At 42.2% G+C, this 18,311-nt stretch overlaps 2 protein-coding genes and 3 long non-coding RNA genes across 5 annotated transcripts; all 5 read right to left on the reverse strand.

Moving 5' to 3' along the window:
- Positions 1–2,866: 2,866 nt before the first annotated feature.
- On the reverse strand, positions 2,867–3,850 carry LOC114930995 (uncharacterized). The gene has a single exon (XM_029302890.1). The coding sequence runs from the start codon at positions 3,848–3,850 to the stop codon at positions 2,867–2,869; it is 984 nt and encodes a 327-aa protein (XP_029158723.1).
- Positions 3,851–4,966: 1,116 nt separating this feature from the next.
- On the reverse strand, positions 4,967–6,271 carry LOC146722852 (uncharacterized). Its single transcript, XR_014924904.1, has 3 exons — positions 6,080–6,271; positions 5,673–6,001; positions 4,967–5,576 (listed from the first exon to the last, which is right to left on the reverse strand). It is a non-coding gene; the product is annotated as an uncharacterized LOC146722852 (long non-coding RNA).
- A 64-nt stretch (positions 6,272–6,335) lies between these two features.
- On the reverse strand, positions 6,336–7,016 carry LOC114930997 (uncharacterized). The gene is made up of 3 exons (XR_014924907.1): positions 6,769–7,016; positions 6,501–6,681; positions 6,336–6,364 (listed from the first exon to the last, which is right to left on the reverse strand). It is a non-coding gene; the product is annotated as an uncharacterized LOC114930997 (long non-coding RNA).
- A 4,774-nt stretch (positions 7,017–11,790) lies between these two features.
- On the reverse strand, positions 11,791–12,285 carry LOC146722853 (uncharacterized). The gene is made up of 3 exons (XR_014924905.1): positions 12,264–12,285; positions 11,896–12,189; positions 11,791–11,814 (listed from the first exon to the last, which is right to left on the reverse strand). It is a non-coding gene; the product is annotated as an uncharacterized LOC146722853 (long non-coding RNA).
- Positions 12,286–12,479: 194 nt separating this feature from the next.
- On the reverse strand, positions 12,480–14,327 carry LOC146722854 (uncharacterized). The gene is made up of 2 exons (XM_085483727.1): positions 13,353–14,327; positions 12,480–13,271 (listed from the first exon to the last, which is right to left on the reverse strand). The coding sequence occupies exons 1-2, from the start codon at positions 14,325–14,327 to the stop codon at positions 12,480–12,482; spliced, it is 1,767 nt and encodes a 588-aa protein (XP_085339853.1).
- Positions 14,328–18,311: the final 3,984 nt, after the last annotated feature.

Raw genomic sequence — 18,311 nt, forward strand, 5'->3', positions numbered from 1 at the left:
CAATAAGCAAATTAGTGAGGGCTTGCACAGTGCATGCAAAATACGAGACAGACATGTTTATTTTCAAAACGAAAAAATGAAAGTTTCACTGGTGGCGCAAGTATTAAGTTCAAGCGTATCAAATGCATTACATTTCCTTGAATTCCAAATTAAAGATAAAAATTTTGAAAAAGCTTCATCTACAGCGAAATTTTGTCAAACAATTAATGATATTTTTGATCTTTTAAATGTGAAAAACAAATTTTGTAAGACGCCAGGACGACAAGCTATTACCAAAGATTTCTTATCTCAATTCAAAATAAAAATTAATGGATTTATTGATTATATTGAAAAATTAGAAATTGATGTGCCTGTAGCGAGAAAAAACAATAACATAAAGACAACAGAAAAAGAAAATTCTATAATTAATAGTAACCAAGTAATAAAAAAAAATCGTAAATCAATTCTTGAAAGCGAATCTGTTAAAACGGGATTTCTTGGCTTTATTATTTGTCTAAAAACCTTATTTAGTCTTTGTACAGATTTGATACAAAATAATACTGTTCAATTTGTTTTAAGTTATAAACTATCTCAGGATCATGTTGAAATGTTTTTCGCTTTAATAAGAAGAATGAATGGTTATAATAATAATCCAACAACAGTGCAATATCAATCTGCTTACACCAAATTATTAGTTAATAATATGAATGTTTTAGTGTCTACTTCAGCGAATTGTATTCCGCAAGACAATACATTATTAATTTCAGACGTAACTAACATTACCGAAATGAAACAAACAATAGCGAATAATAAAAATACATCAATTTCAAAAACTAATACGGAAATTCATAATACGAAAGAAAGAAAAAAAGTCCCACAACAAAAACAAATTAGTAATTTTCCAGTTTATAATTATTTGAAAAGTAATCATGGTATATTATTTGATCACAATTATTGCGGAAATGCGGGCTGGTATGTTTCTGATTATCTTGAAGAAATCGTGAAGCATATAGCTGGTTCAATAGTACATTCACTAAAGAAAAAAATAATTTGTGAAGTAGAGACATGTTAGAAGATGACAGTGATAAATCAAAATTAACAATTTTAAAAAATCGTGGTGGCTTGCATTTTCCCTCCAAAGATGTCATTTTTATTTGTATGAGTGCTGAGAAAATAATACGTCAACATGTTCATTTATTATTAAAAGATATAAATAACAAGCTTATAACAGAAACACTACAACTACTTCCTAATACAATTTTAGATAACAATAGTCATACTTTAGATCAAGAGCCTTTGTATGATCATCGACACCAATTGATTATTCTTATTATACAAAAATATATTGATATTCGTTTGACACACGAAAGTAAACGCTCCAAAGATGATTCTAAAAGAATCAGAATGCATTATAATAAGCTAACGATTTTCAGTGGCCAATAATAATATATTAACTGACAAAAATATAGATAAAAGTTGTATACTTTCTACATATTTTATGTTAAATTTATAACAAATAAGAGTTTAAAGATTGAATATAGTAGTTATACTAGGGGGGGGGTTCTAACTCAGGGGAAATGAGGGGGGTGCGGGGCGGGGGGGTTTTTGGGGGCGAGGGGGTATGACGTCACGCGGGCGGGGGGTCTTATCAGCAGATAAGCTTATCTATGTTTATAAACAAAAGATAAACAATATCTATTACAAAGGGTTGCCGACAATCGGGGGGGGGGGGGGTTGCGTTTCTTCTCCTCATACGTTTATGTTTATAAACAAAAGATAAACAATATCTATTACAAAGGGTTGCCGACAATCAGGGGGCCTTTTTTTTCAATGTTCCCGAACGCGGCGAGAGAAAGGATCGCGCTGCACGAAAGGATGAGTCACCTTTTGTATTAAACTGACTTTAATATTATAAAACAATTAAAAAACGAACACTTTAACAAACTTTTACAATCTTAATTAATTTACAGAGAAAACCGAACTCAAAATCAAAGTGCGGAATAAGCGGCGGTCGTCAACGAATTTTTGCGGTTTTACAAATCTGCGGTTGCGTTATGCGGTTCACGGCGGAAAAGCGATAAGGCCCGGATTTCGGGTGCGAGCTCTCTTTTATGGGTTTCCGCAGAAAACCCACCTTTTCGGGAAGCGCCAATTATTGCGAGCAATTTTAAGTGTGCTCGAGGTGACTCGAGGGCACAGCTCATTATTGGCCGCTGTCAAAATTAACGGAAGACGGCTGGCAGAAAGCATGCGCGCGCGGGTGATCGCGATAATTATTGGTGAAAAGAGGCGCCTGTGGTAAGCCGCGCATGCTCACTAAAACTAATTATTCGGCGGAACGGTTGTGATACCGTTAATTGTTGATATTTTGAGGAATGTTTTTTTGAGACAGATTGATTTATGTCGCTATGTTTCTCCGCGAAAAACATACAAAAAACTATTTGCTGTAAATATCGATTATTCTAGAATCTTCTAAAATATTATTCGAACAGAATATTTTATTTTATTCTACGGCTAATATTTTCTGATGCGTTTTGAACATTCCCGCCCGCCTTGCCGCGCAGTGACAACATGTGTGGAATTTCGGCCGCGGAAGCTCGAATCGATAGTGATCGATGGTGGGGTAGACGCGCAGGCGCGGAGAAATACACGTGATGATCGCGTGGTAATTGAATCGATCAGCTGATACAATGAACATGTGGTGATCAGCTGAGGCAATGAAACCGCGTGTTTGGTGAGTTGTGTAGTGCAGTGCGATGATGGAACAATTATCAGTGCGGTGATGGATCAAATGTAAGTGCGGTGATGGATGAAAAAAAATGAGATGTGACAAGTAATACAGTGCGTGAGGTGAAAAGTGTCGCGAGATAAATTATGTGCCGGCGGACTACGTGTCCGCGTTAGTCATGCCAGGAATACGATTCGCGCCCGGAAGCATGACTAATTTAACGAGCGGGCGCACGAATTCGGATGTGGCGGTGCGAACCGAAACCACGCGGACGATACCGTCGTCCCCGGGATGCAGGCTCGTGATCCGTGCGAGAGGCCATCGGGTCGGAGGGGTGAGCTCCGAACGAATGAGACAGAGGTCCCCCACGTGAGGTGCGGCCTTGGACTTGACCCATTTGGTGCGGGGGTTGAGGCCGTGCACGTACTCCGCTGACCAACGCTGCCAAAAATGGTCTCGCATCAATTGGAGATGACGCCAGCGTGACAGTGTGGATGCTGGTTGACCAGTCAACGATGGCTTAGGTACGGCTAATAGCGGCGCCCCGATGAGGAAGTGGCCTGGTGTGAGCGCCGAAGTGTCGTCCGGATCGTCTGATAAAGCCTGCAACGGACGAGAATTAAGACACGCCTCGATTTGCGTGAGGAGTGTGCTAAGCTCCTCATATGTGAAGGTGGTTTCGCCGATTACTCGACGGAGGTGGAACTTTGTGGATTTTACGGCAGCCTCCCACAGACCACCGAAGTGAGGGGCCGCTGGCGGATTAAAGTGCCAGCGGATCCCTTGATTGTTGGCGGCGCGAGCGATGTGATGGCCCTCGGAAGATGACGCCTTGAAGAGCTCGCGCAGGGTGCGATCGGCGCCGACGAACGTCGTGCCGCAGTCGCTGTACACGTCCGTACACAGGCCTCTGCGGGAAACGAAGCGGCGTAAGGCGGCGATGAAGGCCTCGGAACTGTAGTCCGAGACGACCTCGATGTGGATAGCCTTCGACCAAAAGCATACGAAGACAGCTATGTATCCTCTCTGTGAGCGGTGTCCGCGCCCCTTGCTGGTCCGGATGAAGATGGGTCCCGCGTAGTCCAGGCCAGTGCTCAGGAATGGCCGAGTCGGCCTCACTCGGTCACGCGGAAGGTTGCCCATTGGAGGCTGTGGAGTGGCCGCTCGCCAGCGAGTGTGTAGCGTTACTGTAGCATTAACTATAGCATTTTTACATCTACACTTACACCACATATACACTTACACCTTATACGTTTTTACACCTTCGTTACTATGTTACAGACCATTTGTTTATTAAACAAATACATCTTTTATTGCTTTCACTTTTTATTGTAATTTCTCATTGATAACACGTATTAATAAAAGCTCTTAAAAAAAGTTATCGTTTGTGGACAAATATTACTACATTTTGGTGACCCCGACGTGATTAGTGATCAACACAGGAATATTCTCTTGAGCGGGAAATTCAATTTCTGAATTTTTGAAAAATTTCTATACGTGGTCAAGAATCTTCGGACTTGGATTTCCGGATCGTTTCTTTTCGTCATCGGAATATCAATCGAGATGCCTTTGGATAGATCTCCTCCTAGAACTGAGACAACTAACTCTACTGTTCCGTCTACTTCAACTGCTTTGACATCTTCGAAAGAGAACATTTTAAATCAGGTGGGATCGGAAATTTTTAATTCACCCTCTGGAGATATGCAACAGCAATCTGGTGAGTCCATTCAGATCCATTCTAATGAATTTCGTCTGGTAAAACTTCCCACATTCTGGCACAAGCAACCTAAATTGTGGTTTGCTCAAGTCGAAAGCGAATTTTTGGTATTTCGTATACGTTCCGAAGAAATAAAATATAGTACTGTTATCCGTCATCTCGATGAAAAGGCATTAATTGTCGTTTCGGAAATTGTTGAAAATCCACCCGAAAATGATAAATATAACGCTTTAAAATCGGCGCTCATTAATTGCTTCACGGATTCAGAAGAAAAACGCTTACGTCAATTATTAGCCGGAATTGAATTGAATGATAAAAAACCAACGGAGCTTTTACGAAACATACGCCAATTATCCGGTGGATCTTTAGCGGATAATATTTTACATTCACTTTGGCTTCAACGTTTGCCATACAAAGTTCAAGCGACTTTAGCTGTTGTTGAGGACGTACCCTTAATCAAGCTAGCTGAACTCGCTGATAAAATAGTCGAACGTGATACCGGGTATCAAATAACCGAAGTAAATACTTCTTTAAAATCAAAGCAATCGGGTCTTGCCGATTTAGAAAAAAGAATTGCTGCGCTGGAAGTTTTTCGTCGTCGCGGTAGATCTTTTAGTCGATCTCGAAGTAAAACAAGATTAAGATCTAATTCAAAAGATAAAAAGTCGGATTCTAAGGAACAAATTTGTTTTTATCACAAGAAATTTGGAGATAAAGCAAAGAAATGTACAATTCCTTGTACTAAGTCAAAAACTCTTTGTCTCACTGATTCAACGGAAAACTAGAGATACCGTTGAAGATAGAGGCAACTCGCAACGGTTTACCTTGTCATCGCCTCGTTATTTTTGACAAGTCGTCTAATTTACAATTTCTTGTTGACACTGGTGCTGACATTTCTTTGCTTCCCAAGAAAATATTATACAAACCGTTATCAACCAATTTAAAACTTTTTGCTGCTAACGGAACACACATTGATACTTATGGATCTAAAACTCTTTCCGTGGATCTTGGTCTCAGGAGAATTTTCCGTTGGAAATTTTGCGTGGCGGACATACAACGTCCCATTTTAGGCGCAGATTTCCTCGGACATTTTAATCTCCTTGTAGATGTTAAAAACAAACGTCTAATTGATTCCTTAACAGGTCTTAAAAACTGTGGAAAGATACAAGAAGTTTTGCAATTATCAATTTGTACCACATCTCCAGATTCTTCTTTTCACAAGATTTTAGCAGAATTTCAAGGACTTACTCATTTTGCCCCTCTTTCATCGGTAAACTCACATGGAATTGAACATCGGATTGTTACGGAAGGTCCTCCGAAATTTGCAATTCCCAGAAGACTTTCTCCGGAGAAACTGAAGTATGCTAAAGAAGAATTTAAATTCATGATGGACCAAGGTATTTGTAGACCATCATGCAGTACGTGGGCAGCACCTTTACATATGGTTCCAAAAAAGGAAAATGTATGGAGACTTTGTGGAGATTATCGTGCGTTAAATTCGGTCACTGTCCCTGATCGATATCCATTGCCTCACATACAGGATTTCACTGCGGAGCTCTACGGTAAGAATATCTTTTCTAAGATTGATATGGTTAAAGCGTACTATCAAGTACCCGTTGCAAAGGAAGATATTCCTAAGACCGCTGTAACTACACCTTTTGGACTTTTCGAATTTTTGGTTATGCCTTTTGGTCTTCGTAACGCAGCTCAAACTTTTCAGAGGTTTATGAATATATTGTTAAATGATTTAGATTTTGCATTTTGCTATCTTGATGATATTCTCATAGCTTCTAGAGATGAGTCAGAACACATAGCTCATTTGCGGATTGTTTTTGATCGTCTACAGAAAGCTGTATTGTCACTTAATGTTTCCAAATGTCTTTTTGGTCAAAAAGAAATTACTTTTCTCGGATATCTTGTTTCTAATCAAGGAATCAAACCTACAGAACAAAAAGTCAAATCAATTATCGACTATCCCAAACCTAAGACAATACATGATTTAAGAAGATTTATTGGTATTATTAATTATTATCGTCGTTGCCTTAAAAACGCAGCTGAACATCAAGCATTACTTACAAACTTTTTGAAGGACAGTCGCAAGAGAGATAGGAGAACTATTCCTTGGTCTATGGAGACAGAAGCAGCTTTTCAGAATTGCAAAGAAGAACTTCTCCGTGTGACTACTCTCTCTCATCCTGCTCCTCAAGTTCCTTTGATTCTTACTTGTGATGCTTCTGATTTCGCTGTAGGAGCATCACTTGAACAATCAATTGAAAATGTCAATAAACCAATTGCATTCTTTTCTAAAAAACTTGATAAAACTCAAAAGAACTACAGTACTTACGATAGAGAACTTTTAAGCATTTATTTAGCAATTAAATATTTCAGATATTTGCTTGAGGGACGACAACTCATTATTAGGACAGATCACAAACCTTTAATTTATGCTTTTCTTCAGAAACCTGACAAAGCTTCACCTAGACAAATTAGGCAACTGGATCTTATTGCTCAATTCTCTACTAATATTGTCCACATTTCAGGCAAGTTAAATTCTGTAGCTGATGCTTTATCAAGAATTGAATCAGTTTCAATGCCAATTGTAACGTCCAGACAAATTTCAAAACTTCAAACTTTTTCAAAACTTTATCCTTTAATCTATTAGTCATGACAATCTCTAACCTGCATGAAAGACCGGTAATAACGAATATTTAATCACATATAATTACTCGTAGGATAAAACATGTCTTCTCACAAATGACGACAGAGTAATAATTCACTTTTAAATTTAATAATATTGATAGCATAAAAGGCATAATTAATAAAGACTCTCTACTCTCGATCATTCGTTAGGAAACATAAACCTGAAATAAGCATAAGCGTGCCTATATTATAACTATTCATAATTCAAGAGACTTAAAAATCGTACACGTAATGCGTAGTAACATTGTAGCCGTCACACGTTCGAAAGTACTAAATAAGGATACCATAGTTCGACTATAAATATTTAAAATCCTCATTGATTATTTGTGAGAAAACCTAAAATAAGGTTAAGAACGATATATATATATATATATATCAATCGTATACTTTGACGACACTATATATATTCTCTGGCGATTTCAATGACTGCATAAGACATATGGTATTCTCCGGCGATTTCAACGACAGTATAAGACATAATATTCATTTTACTAATATTAAATATATATATTATTCAATAGTATTAAATTTTAAATATGTACACTATATATATATATATATATATATATATATATTAACACACAAAATTCTTATACCTGAAATATTTATATATATATATATCGCTTATAAAGAAGTATACTAAGTAATTAAATAATTATGTATGAAAGCCGCTTTACTATGTGAACTCGGCTTTACTCGCAAGGAAACATCCAGAAGATTCTAGAAGGTTCTAGAACAATAGCGTGATGCAATGCATGATGCAACGCTGAAACACGTTGCAACCTGCAAGGCCCATTGCAAGCCGCATAGCGATGAGTCACCAGCCACCTGCAAAATCGATTACCAAGAAGAAGATAAGATAAGTCGGAGCGCATAGCCAACAAAGGCATACAGCTATCGCTACCAAGAATAGGATAAGGAAAGTCGGAGCGACCGGCGATGAGTCACCTAGGAACGCCGCTATCTCTACTAAGAAGCCATCTCTCCGGGACTTAACCGTCGCAATCTCTACCAGGAACAGATTATCTCCGGTACTTCCCCGGCACATCTCTCTTACCATTGGCTGAGCCACATCGCCCGATGGGAGGAGCGAGCCCCATTTTTGGGTATATAAACCCGGCTCCCGGCACGGAACGGCAGTGATTTCGTCGCAGTGGTTCCAGTCAACAACAATCCAGCACTCAACCAGCAAATACTACGGGGCTCTGAAGACATCGAGACATAGCCGCCATTTCGGACCGAGGTACCGAGGCTCCTCAGCTCTTCAACTCAGAGGGAAGAACACAGTAGCGAAGTGTACCATAGCAAGGCACATAAGACATTGTCTAACCTTGTGAGTATTTAAGCCAGTTCACATATCCCTAAATAGTAAAGCGCGACGGACACTCATTATATTTAATCATTATATTTAATTAATTATTTAACCACTGAATTTCGAACTCAATCTTATTTCACATTACGAACTCTGAATTTAATTATTTAACCACTGAATTTCGAACTCAATCTTATTTCACATTACGAACTCTGAATTTGAATACAGACATAAGCCATATATCACTCTGCGTTTCCGATATTATTCCAATCTACGATTTGCATCTGCATACGTCTGCGTTACAATCGTCGATCTATTTAATATTTTATCCAATACTATTCAATATTATTCAACCGATATCGCATACTTATTCAATCTATTATAATAAATATACTTATGTATTTTATTATATCACTGCTTATTTATATATGTATGTAACCCCGTATCCTACTACCTATTAGCGAATTGAATAACGCTAATTCCTCAGTACACATTAGAATATTATATCCTGTCAGAAGGTAAATTCGCAAATCATCTCAGAGATGCACGTTTAGTAAAGTGAACGTAGCATTAGCCTATTAAGACCAGGACCTGAGAACCCGGAATAACCGGATGTATACCTACCTCTCTATTCTTTTATGCTTTTAACACCTTGCACTTTCCAATAATTGCGAATTACTTTACCACACCGACTGACAGTGATCTTGCATATTGATATTTAAATTTATTTGACAAGTGTACTCCACCTTACCCTATTTGCTACTATTAAAACCATACCCTGTCATAAGGTAAATTCGTTACTACGATTCTGAGATGCACGTTCTGTAAAGTGAACGTCGCATTAACCTTCGGGGACCGGAATCCACGGGCAACCGTACATTTCTTCACCCTTCCCTGCTTACTCTCTCTCTGCTTTACAAACCTAACGAATTACTTTACCAAACCAAATGACAGTGGTCTTAATGATTATTAAAAATAATTAATTCACAATTTACAATTCAATTATTGATGCTTGAAGCTACACGTATTAATACTCTTAATATAGATATTAATACTTATATTCAAACCTCTATTCCTAACTCCTCTATACCCATTAGAGTTATATCCTGTCAGAAGGTAAATTCGCAAATCATCTCAGAGATGCACGTTTAGTAAAGTGAACGTAGCATTAGCCTATTAAGACCAGGACCTGAGAACCCGGAATAACCGGATGTACACCTATCTCTCTATTCTTTTATGCTTTTAATACCCTGCATTTTCCAATAATTGCGAATTACTTTACCATACCAACTGACAGTGATTTTGATATTCATTGACAATTTGTTACTTCAAAATCTAAGATTTATTTATTCATTAAGAATTACTATTTCAAGGTTTAAGATTTAATTATTAACGATTGAAACATCAAGTATTAATATTCTCAACGCAGATATTAATACTCCTATTCAAATCCTTCCTTTTATCCACGTTATTACAAATCCTCATTTAATACAGGTTTATTATAATAATTACTGACATAAGGTTAATTTATTAATAGGTGAAGGGCTTTCTCGCATAAGATTAACCTTTCATCTTTGTTCGCTCTCATTAACGAGTAAATTACGCTACAAACGCGAGTCATATTCAATTATTTCAAATAATAGAACAATCTATCTTTCGATTTATTCATGTAAATTTATTTAACCGTTAGATGGTCTCTCCTTTCCGACGAAGGAATCAGATCGATCGAAACGAGCAGCACCTTCACAGGCTACGCGAACGTAGATCTCGAAGACCTCTAAATCTAAACGTTCAAATTTATCCAACGCGAATAATCATACAACCTCCCTCTTCAGACGCTTATTCGCCAATTAATAGTATTCCTCCATACATTGATTACTCTCACCCTCAATTTCCTGAACAGTCTCATTCAGAATCAAACACTTACTTAGTCGATCCAAATCATCAATTTTTAACTGACCCTGAATATTACGTCCATGATCAAACTCAACAATTAGCATCTCCTGAATACGATCCATTTTTACAACCCAATTCCAATATTTTCGACGAGGACACCGTGGTACTCGCTCCCGACGACGTCAATAATTTCATCCCAGAAGGAGCACAGAATAATTTTAATTCCTTTATAAACTATCTTAACCAATCTAACGACTCTGAACAGGAGCTCAATAACATTGTAATACAGTTTCAAACTCATCCTGAACCGAGTCAGGACCAGTAGATTTTGTGTCGACATAAAGGATTTATAAATGAATAAACAATTTTTATACTTGTAAAATATCTTTATTTCTTGACCCGACCCGCAGAATTTCTTCTCCATCCGACTTTCTCAATCGAATCTCAAGCTCTCGGCATCCCAGGGTATAGCCGGCCTAGCAGGTTGCCCTAAAAAAAGTAGAGAGCAGCTTCTCGAACGTTTACCGAGGTAGACGCAAGAGAAGACCGACTTGTGCATAAAGTGATTTACCGTAAGGTGAATTGCCGGACGTAACACAATCATTGTCTCTCTGGAAGAATTAGCAGAATTTCAAAAGGATGATGAAGAACTTCAAGATCTCCTTTCTTTGAACTCTTCACTTCAATTAAGGAAACTTATGCTTACTGGTTCATCTGTACCTATATATTGTGACTGTTCCTCTGAGTTAATTCGTCCATACGTTCCTAAACCTCTTCGTAAGAGAATTTTTGATGTAGTTCATGGCCTCGCACATCCCAGCGGTAGAACTACAGCTAAACAACTTCTACAGAAATTTATTTGGCCGTCATTGAATAAAGACGTTAAAGAGTGGTCTCGCTCTTGCCTACCTTGTCAACGTTCCAAAATTTCAAGACATACAAAAAATGTCCCTGTTAGAATTGCGGTTCCTGATCAGCGTTTTCAACATGTTCATTTGGATTTAATAGGCCCTCTTCCTTCTTGTCAAGATTTCCGTTATTGCTTAACAATAATAGATCGATTCTCGAGGTGGCCTGAAGCTATTTCACTTAAAGAAATAACTGCTGAAACAGTTTCGACAGCTTTCTATTCTCATTGGGTGGCTAGATATGGATCTCCTATAACTATTACTACTGATCAAGGCCCACAATTTGAAGCATCTCTCTTTAAAGCATTAACTAATTTGATTGGATGTGATCGCAAGAGAACTTCTGCTTATCATCCAGCTTCAAACGGAATTCTGGAGAGATGGCATAGGACTGTTAAGACTGCAATTATGTGTCATCAGACGAAGAATTGGTTGGAATCTTTACCTACTGTTCTTCTTGGTCTTCGTTCGTGTTTCAAAGAAGATTTGAAAACTTCACCTGCTGAATTACTCTATGGAACTACTCTTCGGATTCCTGGTGAATTCTTTGTTGAGGAAGATTTTCCAGCAGATCCTGAAATATTTTTAGAGAAACATAGAATACATATGAGGAATATTAGATCTTCTCCTACCCATCATCACTCCAAAAAATCACCTTTTGTACACAAAAATCTTTACGATTGTACTCATGTTTGGCTTCGTGAAGATGCTGTTAAGAAATCTCTTCAAGCACCTTATTCTGGTCCTTTTCTTGTTAACAAACGAATTTCTGATTTTTTGTTTACTATTGACATTTCAGGAAAATTGGTCAACGTCTCAACGGAACGTCTGAAACCAGCCTTTTTTCCCAAGGAAGATTCTTCTGTTCTTCATTCATCCTCTTCGAGTACTTCGTCTACATCTACATCTACAACCACATCTGTTGTACCATCAGTTGTACCTGCAGTTCCTACAACCACATCAGTCATGGATGATCATAGTACTTCTTCTACTGCTTCTTTCGGAAAACCACTACGAACTTACCCAGCTAAGAAGAAAGTCCATTTTGCAACGTAGTCGTCGCTTGGGGGGGAGTACTGTGGCGTTACTGCAGCATTAACTATAGCATTTTTACATCTACACTTACACCACATATACACTTACACCTTATACGTTTTTACACCTTCGTTACTATGTTACAGACCATTTGTTTATTAAACAAATACATCTTTTATTGCTTTCACTTTTTATTGTAATTTCTCATTGATAACACGTATTAATAAAAGCTCTTAAAAAAGTTATCGTTTGTGGACAAATATTACTACAAGTGCAAGTGACGCACCGATGAAGTTGCTGCTTAATGACGGTCCTTCCTCGTGGCACCCAGAATCGAAGACGAAGCAAGCCGAGAGTCATCTGGACGCCGTCGTGTAGAGACCGACGATGGCAGGACTCGATGAGCAGTCGCGTCATATAGGAGGCCGGCGAAACGATCACCGGGTGCTTCTCGTCGTAAGGCAGCAGAGCGTGTTTGAGGCGCCCTCCTACGCGCAGTACACCTTGGTCGTCGAGGAATGGACTGAGTTTGATCAGTGAACTGCGTGGTGGACCGGGACGTCCCGCGGTGGCAGCGGCTACCTCGTCCGGGAAGTGGAGTGCCTGCACAATTCGAAGCCACTGAAGTAGGGCGGCGTCCAGCTCGTCAGGATGCAGCGGACGACCAAGTGTGACCTCTCGGCTCGCCACGTTGAGCCATCGACGACACCAGGCCGTAACGCGCAGCAGCCGATGGAGTGTGGAGAACCGAAGGAGAAGATCCGGTTCAACGATGACGGCATCTTTGGTCATCAGGCTGGTGGTGCGTTGTTCCGGAAGGTCGTCCTCTGCGATGTCGACCCCTGAGCTGGGCCACGCTGTCTCGTCCAATGCCAACCAGGTAGGTCCAGTCCACCATAGCGTGTGATTGACTAACTCTTCCGGATTAATTCCTCGTGATGCGCAATCTACAGGATTGTCCTTCCCGGCCACGTGTCTCCACTGAGCGTCCGGGAGCTGAGTCTGGATGTGAGCCACCCGGTTGGCGACGAACGTTTTCCAGCGAGCGGCGTGTCCCTGGATCTAATGGAGAGTGACCTTGGAATCGGACCACAGGTGCACTGGAGTTGATGTCAAGCCGAGGGTGTTTCGGATATGCAACGTCAACGTGGTGAGTAGCACAGCAGCGCACAGTTCAAGGCGAGGCAACGAAACTGGCTTGACGGGCGCGACCTTGGATTTCGCCATGATTAAATTGATTGTGATTTGTTTCTTTCCAGAGTTGCGGATGTAAACGGCGGCAGCATATCCTCGCTCTGATGCATCTGCGAAGCCGTGGATCTGCAACGTGGAGTAATCGCTGTCGGTGCTGAGCCAGCGATTCACCCGTATGTTGCTGAGCAGAGGTAGCTGGTTCAGCAGCTGTTGCCAACGTTTGACGTCCTTGGCAGGTAGTGGAGTGTCCCAGTCGAGTTGCTGAAGCCAGGTGGTCTGGATCAGGATCTTCGCCCGAATCACGACAGGTGCGAGCCAGCCCATCGGGTCAAACAGCCGTGCAGTCTCTGCGAGGACTCGTCGCTTTGTAAACTCGCTGACTACACGAGGATGTATGGCGAAGGCAAACCGGTCTTTTTGAGGATGCCATCGCAGACCCAAGGTCGAATGGCTCTCGTCGTCCCAGGAATGTGGTCCTTGCTGCAGCCGATGCTCCTGTGGGACTCCGCTGAGGACGTCCGGATTGTTTGAAGCCCACTTCCTCAGCGGAAATCCGCCCGCCATGCAGAGATTGCGCATATCTGTCTGGAAATTGACGGCATCGCCGAGGTCGTCCGCTCCGGTGACTACGTCGTCGACGTAGCAATCTCGCCGAAGTGCTGTGGCCCCTTGAGGAAACTGCGCCCCTTCGTCCGCACAGAGTTGCCGCAGCGTTCGGATGGCCAGGAACGGTGCACACGCCATGCCGTAGGTCACCGTCAGCAGCTCGTACTCCTGGATCTCGCTCGTTTTGTGTTGACGCCACAGTATCGTTTGAAGGCTGCAGTCCTCAGGATGTACAAGAATTTGGCGGTACATCTTCTCGATGTCTGTGACGAAGACATACCGGTGCCAACGCCATCGCAGCAGCACGTCGGTGAGAGCGGGCAGCAAATTCGCCCCAGTCAGCAGATGCGAATTCAGCGAGTTCCCAGTTCGTGTCCGTTGAGAGCCGTTGAACACGACTCGGAGCTTCGTCGTCGTGCTCGCCTCCTTCAGGACCCCGTGATGCGGTAAGTAGCATCTGATCTTCTCAGCTGTTGTTGCGATATTTACCCTCTTCATGTGTTGCAGGTCCTCGTATTCCTGCATGAAGCTGCGATAAAGGTCGCCAAATCGAGGGTCTCGGCTGCCCTTGGACTCCATGGCTTTCAGGAGGTGCTTCGCTGGGCGGCGAGTGTCTTGAAGAGTCGTCGGCGGTGATGCAAGAGGCAGTCTCACCATGTATCTTCCGGTGGGCGTGCGTGTGACGGTGCGCACGTAAAGCTCTTCGCACTTGGTCTCGTCAGGAGTGAGTGGAGCCTGAGATATTGGCTCGCTCTCCTGCTCCCAAAAGCGGCGAACGAGGTCGGCGAGGTCATGATCGGCGGTGCATCGGAATGTGCGGCGATGTCCGTTGACTGATGCGGCGTCGTATCCGCCAGAGAGGATCCACCCCAGGCTTGTTTGCTGGGCGATCGGCATCCTTGAATCTCCTTTGCGGAGGCCTTCCTCGAGGATCAAGAAATAGACCTCGGCTCCTAGGAGTAACTCAGCTGGGTCGTCGTCCAAAAAACGAGGATTGGCCAGTTGGAGTCCCTTGAGATGAGGCCAGCTGCGTTCTCCTCGTGAGACTGATCCTTGCTGCAGTGATATGCGAGGCAGCACAAAGGCTACCACGCTGAGCTCGGCGTTGGTCACGTCTGACGTTACGTGCAGCGTTACTTTGCCTCGAGCGGATCCTGAGCGGGTCCCTCCGATGCCGAAGATCGAGAGATCCGTCGAGACTCGAGGAAGGCGAAGGCGTTGTGCCAAGGTCTCTGAAATGATCGACATCTCAGAGCATTGGTCGATCAGAGCGCGTACGGCGTGTGGTGAACCGTACCGATCGGCGATGTTCACTCGAGCTGTTGCCAGAAGAACGGCCTTGTGATCCTGATGTTGCAGAGTCGTGGTCAGTGTGGTGGCGCGTGTGGTGGCCTCAGCTGACAGTGAAGACGTCGGTGCTCCGTGCAACATCGTGTGGTGTCGTGCGTCGCATGTGAGGCAGTTCTTCTTCGACTGGCAGCGAGATAGAAAGTGGTTGCCTAAGCAATTGTAGCAGCGCTTGCTTGTCTCTATGAACGCCTTACGCTCGTTGACTGTCTTGGCCTTGAAGTCTCGGCAGGCCATCAAGGTGTGGTTCTCGCGACACAGTGCACAGTGCGGCGGTTCAGATCCTTGGTGTTTCGTGACGTGTGCCTTGGCGATTCGTGGAGCATCTCCGGACGGTTTGCTGACGCCCTTCGGTCGTGCGGCATTGAGCGTCAGGATCCGCCGACTGATAAAGTCAACGAGTGCCTCGTTCTGTGCTGGCTCTGATGAGTCTGAAATGGACGACTCCCACTCCAGACGTGTGCGTGCATCAAAAAGCTCCGTCACCAGGAAGTTGAAGAGGTCCATCCCGTGGGAGTTTATTGGACGCCCGATGCTCTCCTGACCGTTGACGGTGGCAGTAACGGCGTTGTGGATGCGTCTCAACTTCTCTGCGGTATCTCCCTTCATCTTTGGCACGGCGATGAACGTGGCAAAGTTGGAGCGGATCAATTCTTTTTTATTGTTGTAGTGCTTGTCCAGTATCGCCCAAGCACGCTCATAATTGTCGCTAGTGACGGGTAACGACTTTATTAACTTTTCAGCCGGTCCCGTCAGACATGAGCGGAGGTGACGGAAGCGCTCGATGTTGGAGATCGCGTTGCCACTCACGACGGAGAGAAAGAGATCCCGAAACGACGGCCAATCAGCGTAAGCACCAGAGAAGGCGGTACCTTGATGCGCGGCAGTGACGACCGTGGCGTGACGTCGGCAGAAGGAGCTACGTTCGGTGCACGAAAGTGTTCGGCGTAGCCATCAAGTATGCTTCGCTGACTTACGTACAGATTTTCTGTATCTGCATGGAAATCTGATTTGAAATACTCGCTCTCACTGAATTTGTCTTTCAGGGCTGCTCGGATAAGGTCGTGCTGCGTCTCGAACTTTGCCCACAGCTGATCCAGGATTCTGGTGCGTGTGGCGATAGCACTGGTGGTGATGTTGGCGCTGCCCAGCTTCTTCAGGTACTCTACGGAGCGTGAGATTCGGATTTGAATCTCACGCTGACAATCGACCAGCGTGGACACATCCATGACGGCTGCACACCCAGATGTTCACACCTTCACTCACACGAGGAGTCACGCTCGCGAACTTGCGGTTGCCGGTGCGACGGATCCGGCTCGAAGGACCAGAAATATGTTCACGAACGCGCTGCGAGAGAAAGGATCGCGCTGCACGAAAGGATGAGTCACCTTTTGTATTAAACTGACTTTAATATTATAAAACAATTAAAAAACGAACACTTTAACAAACTTTTACAATCTTAATTAATTTACAGAGAAAATCGAACTCAAAATCAAAGTGCGGAATAAGCGGCGGTCGTCAACGAATTTTTGCGGTTTTACAAATCTGCGGTTGCGTTATGCGGTTCACGGCGGAAAAGCGATAAGGCCCGGATTTCGGGTGCGAGCTCTCTTTTATGGGTTTCCGCAGAAAACCCACCTTTTCGGGAAGCGCCAATTATTGCGAGCAATTTTAAGTGTGCTCGAGGTGACTCGAGGGCACAGCTCATTATTGGCCGCTGTCAAAATTAACGGAAGACGGCTGGCAGAAAGCATGCGCGCGCAGGTGATCGCGATAATTATTGGTGAAAAGAGGCGCCCGTGGTAAGCCGCGCATGCTCACTGAAACTAATTATTCGGCGGAACGGTTGTGATACCGTTAATTGTTGATATTTTGAGGAATGTTTTTTTTGAGACAGATTGATTTATGTCGCTGTGTTTCTCCGCGAAAAACATACAAAAAACTATTTGCTGTAAATATCGATTATTCTAGAATCTTCTAAAATATTATTCGAACAGAATATTTTATTTTATTCCTCGGCTAATATTTTCTGATGCGTTTTGAACACTATATATTGTAAATACTGTGTCAAGTAAAACGTTCAGTATGGATGGTAAAAGCGAACTAAGTTAAACAGCCTTGATTATTCTATCATAAATAGGATTCAAATTCTCTGTGTCTTTCTGTAGATTGATCGTGTTACATTTTTTTATAAAAAACATTTCAGCAATCTCTCTTTTCCTAGTGTTTGTGTCTCGATGTCAAATATTTAACGTTGTCCATTTAAAGTCGTGCGAAAAATCATTTCTATGTTTGCTTATAACATTCTGGTTGCTGACATGTATTTTTATATTATTCATATGCTCTTTAATCCGAGTATTAAGGTGTCTTTTAGTTTGTCCAATGTATGTGGCGTCACAGTCGTTGTAGTCAACCTTATAAACTATCTCGGTTATATCGGTTTTAGGTAATTTGTCTTTTCCGCGTTTAATAACAGTATCTAGTTTTTTTTAGAATAATATAAATAACACTTAAGCCTGTTTTCTTAATAGATCTCTCATTAGTTTCGCTTAGGTTCTTAACAAACGGCATTAAAATACAAGATAAAATATCAAATACATTATTTTTGTTAACTACGTTATGAGAATTTCTTAAAAAACATGTTCTTATATACACATAACGCTCGGTGACCGTCCTTTTTTTTTTTTTTTTTTTTAAGTCAGGAAATTTGCCAACCAAACTTCGCGTCCTGACCCTTGAAGGAGGGCCAGGAGGCTTCGTGGCGGATTCCCGCCCGTAGTATCCCGAAGGACTAGCGGACGGGGTACCAGCCTGAAACCTGACTATAGCCCCTGGTCGTTGACGGGTATTGTCCACCGCGGAACCGCGATCGCATTACTTCACGGTGGA

Source organism: Nylanderia fulva, unplaced genomic scaffold, assembly GCF_048542155.1.
Source record: "Nylanderia fulva isolate GAGA-0341 unplaced genomic scaffold, ASM4854215v1 Scaffold263, whole genome shotgun sequence".
NCBI lineage: Eukaryota > Metazoa > Arthropoda > Insecta > Hymenoptera > Formicidae > Nylanderia > Nylanderia fulva.

Coding starts and splice junctions, on each gene's coding strand:
- LOC114930995 (XM_029302890.1), bottom strand. CDS start 3,850: ATGGGCAACCTTCCGCGTGACCGAGTGAGGCCGACTCGGCCATTCCTG.
- LOC146722854 (XM_085483727.1), bottom strand. CDS start 14,327: ATGTACCGCCAAATTCTTGTACATCCTGAGGACTGCAGCCTTCAAACG. Junction 13,272..13,352: donor ACCTGTGGTCCGATTCCAAG/GTCACTCTCCAT, acceptor ATCCAGACTCAG/CTCCCGGACGCTCAGTGGAG.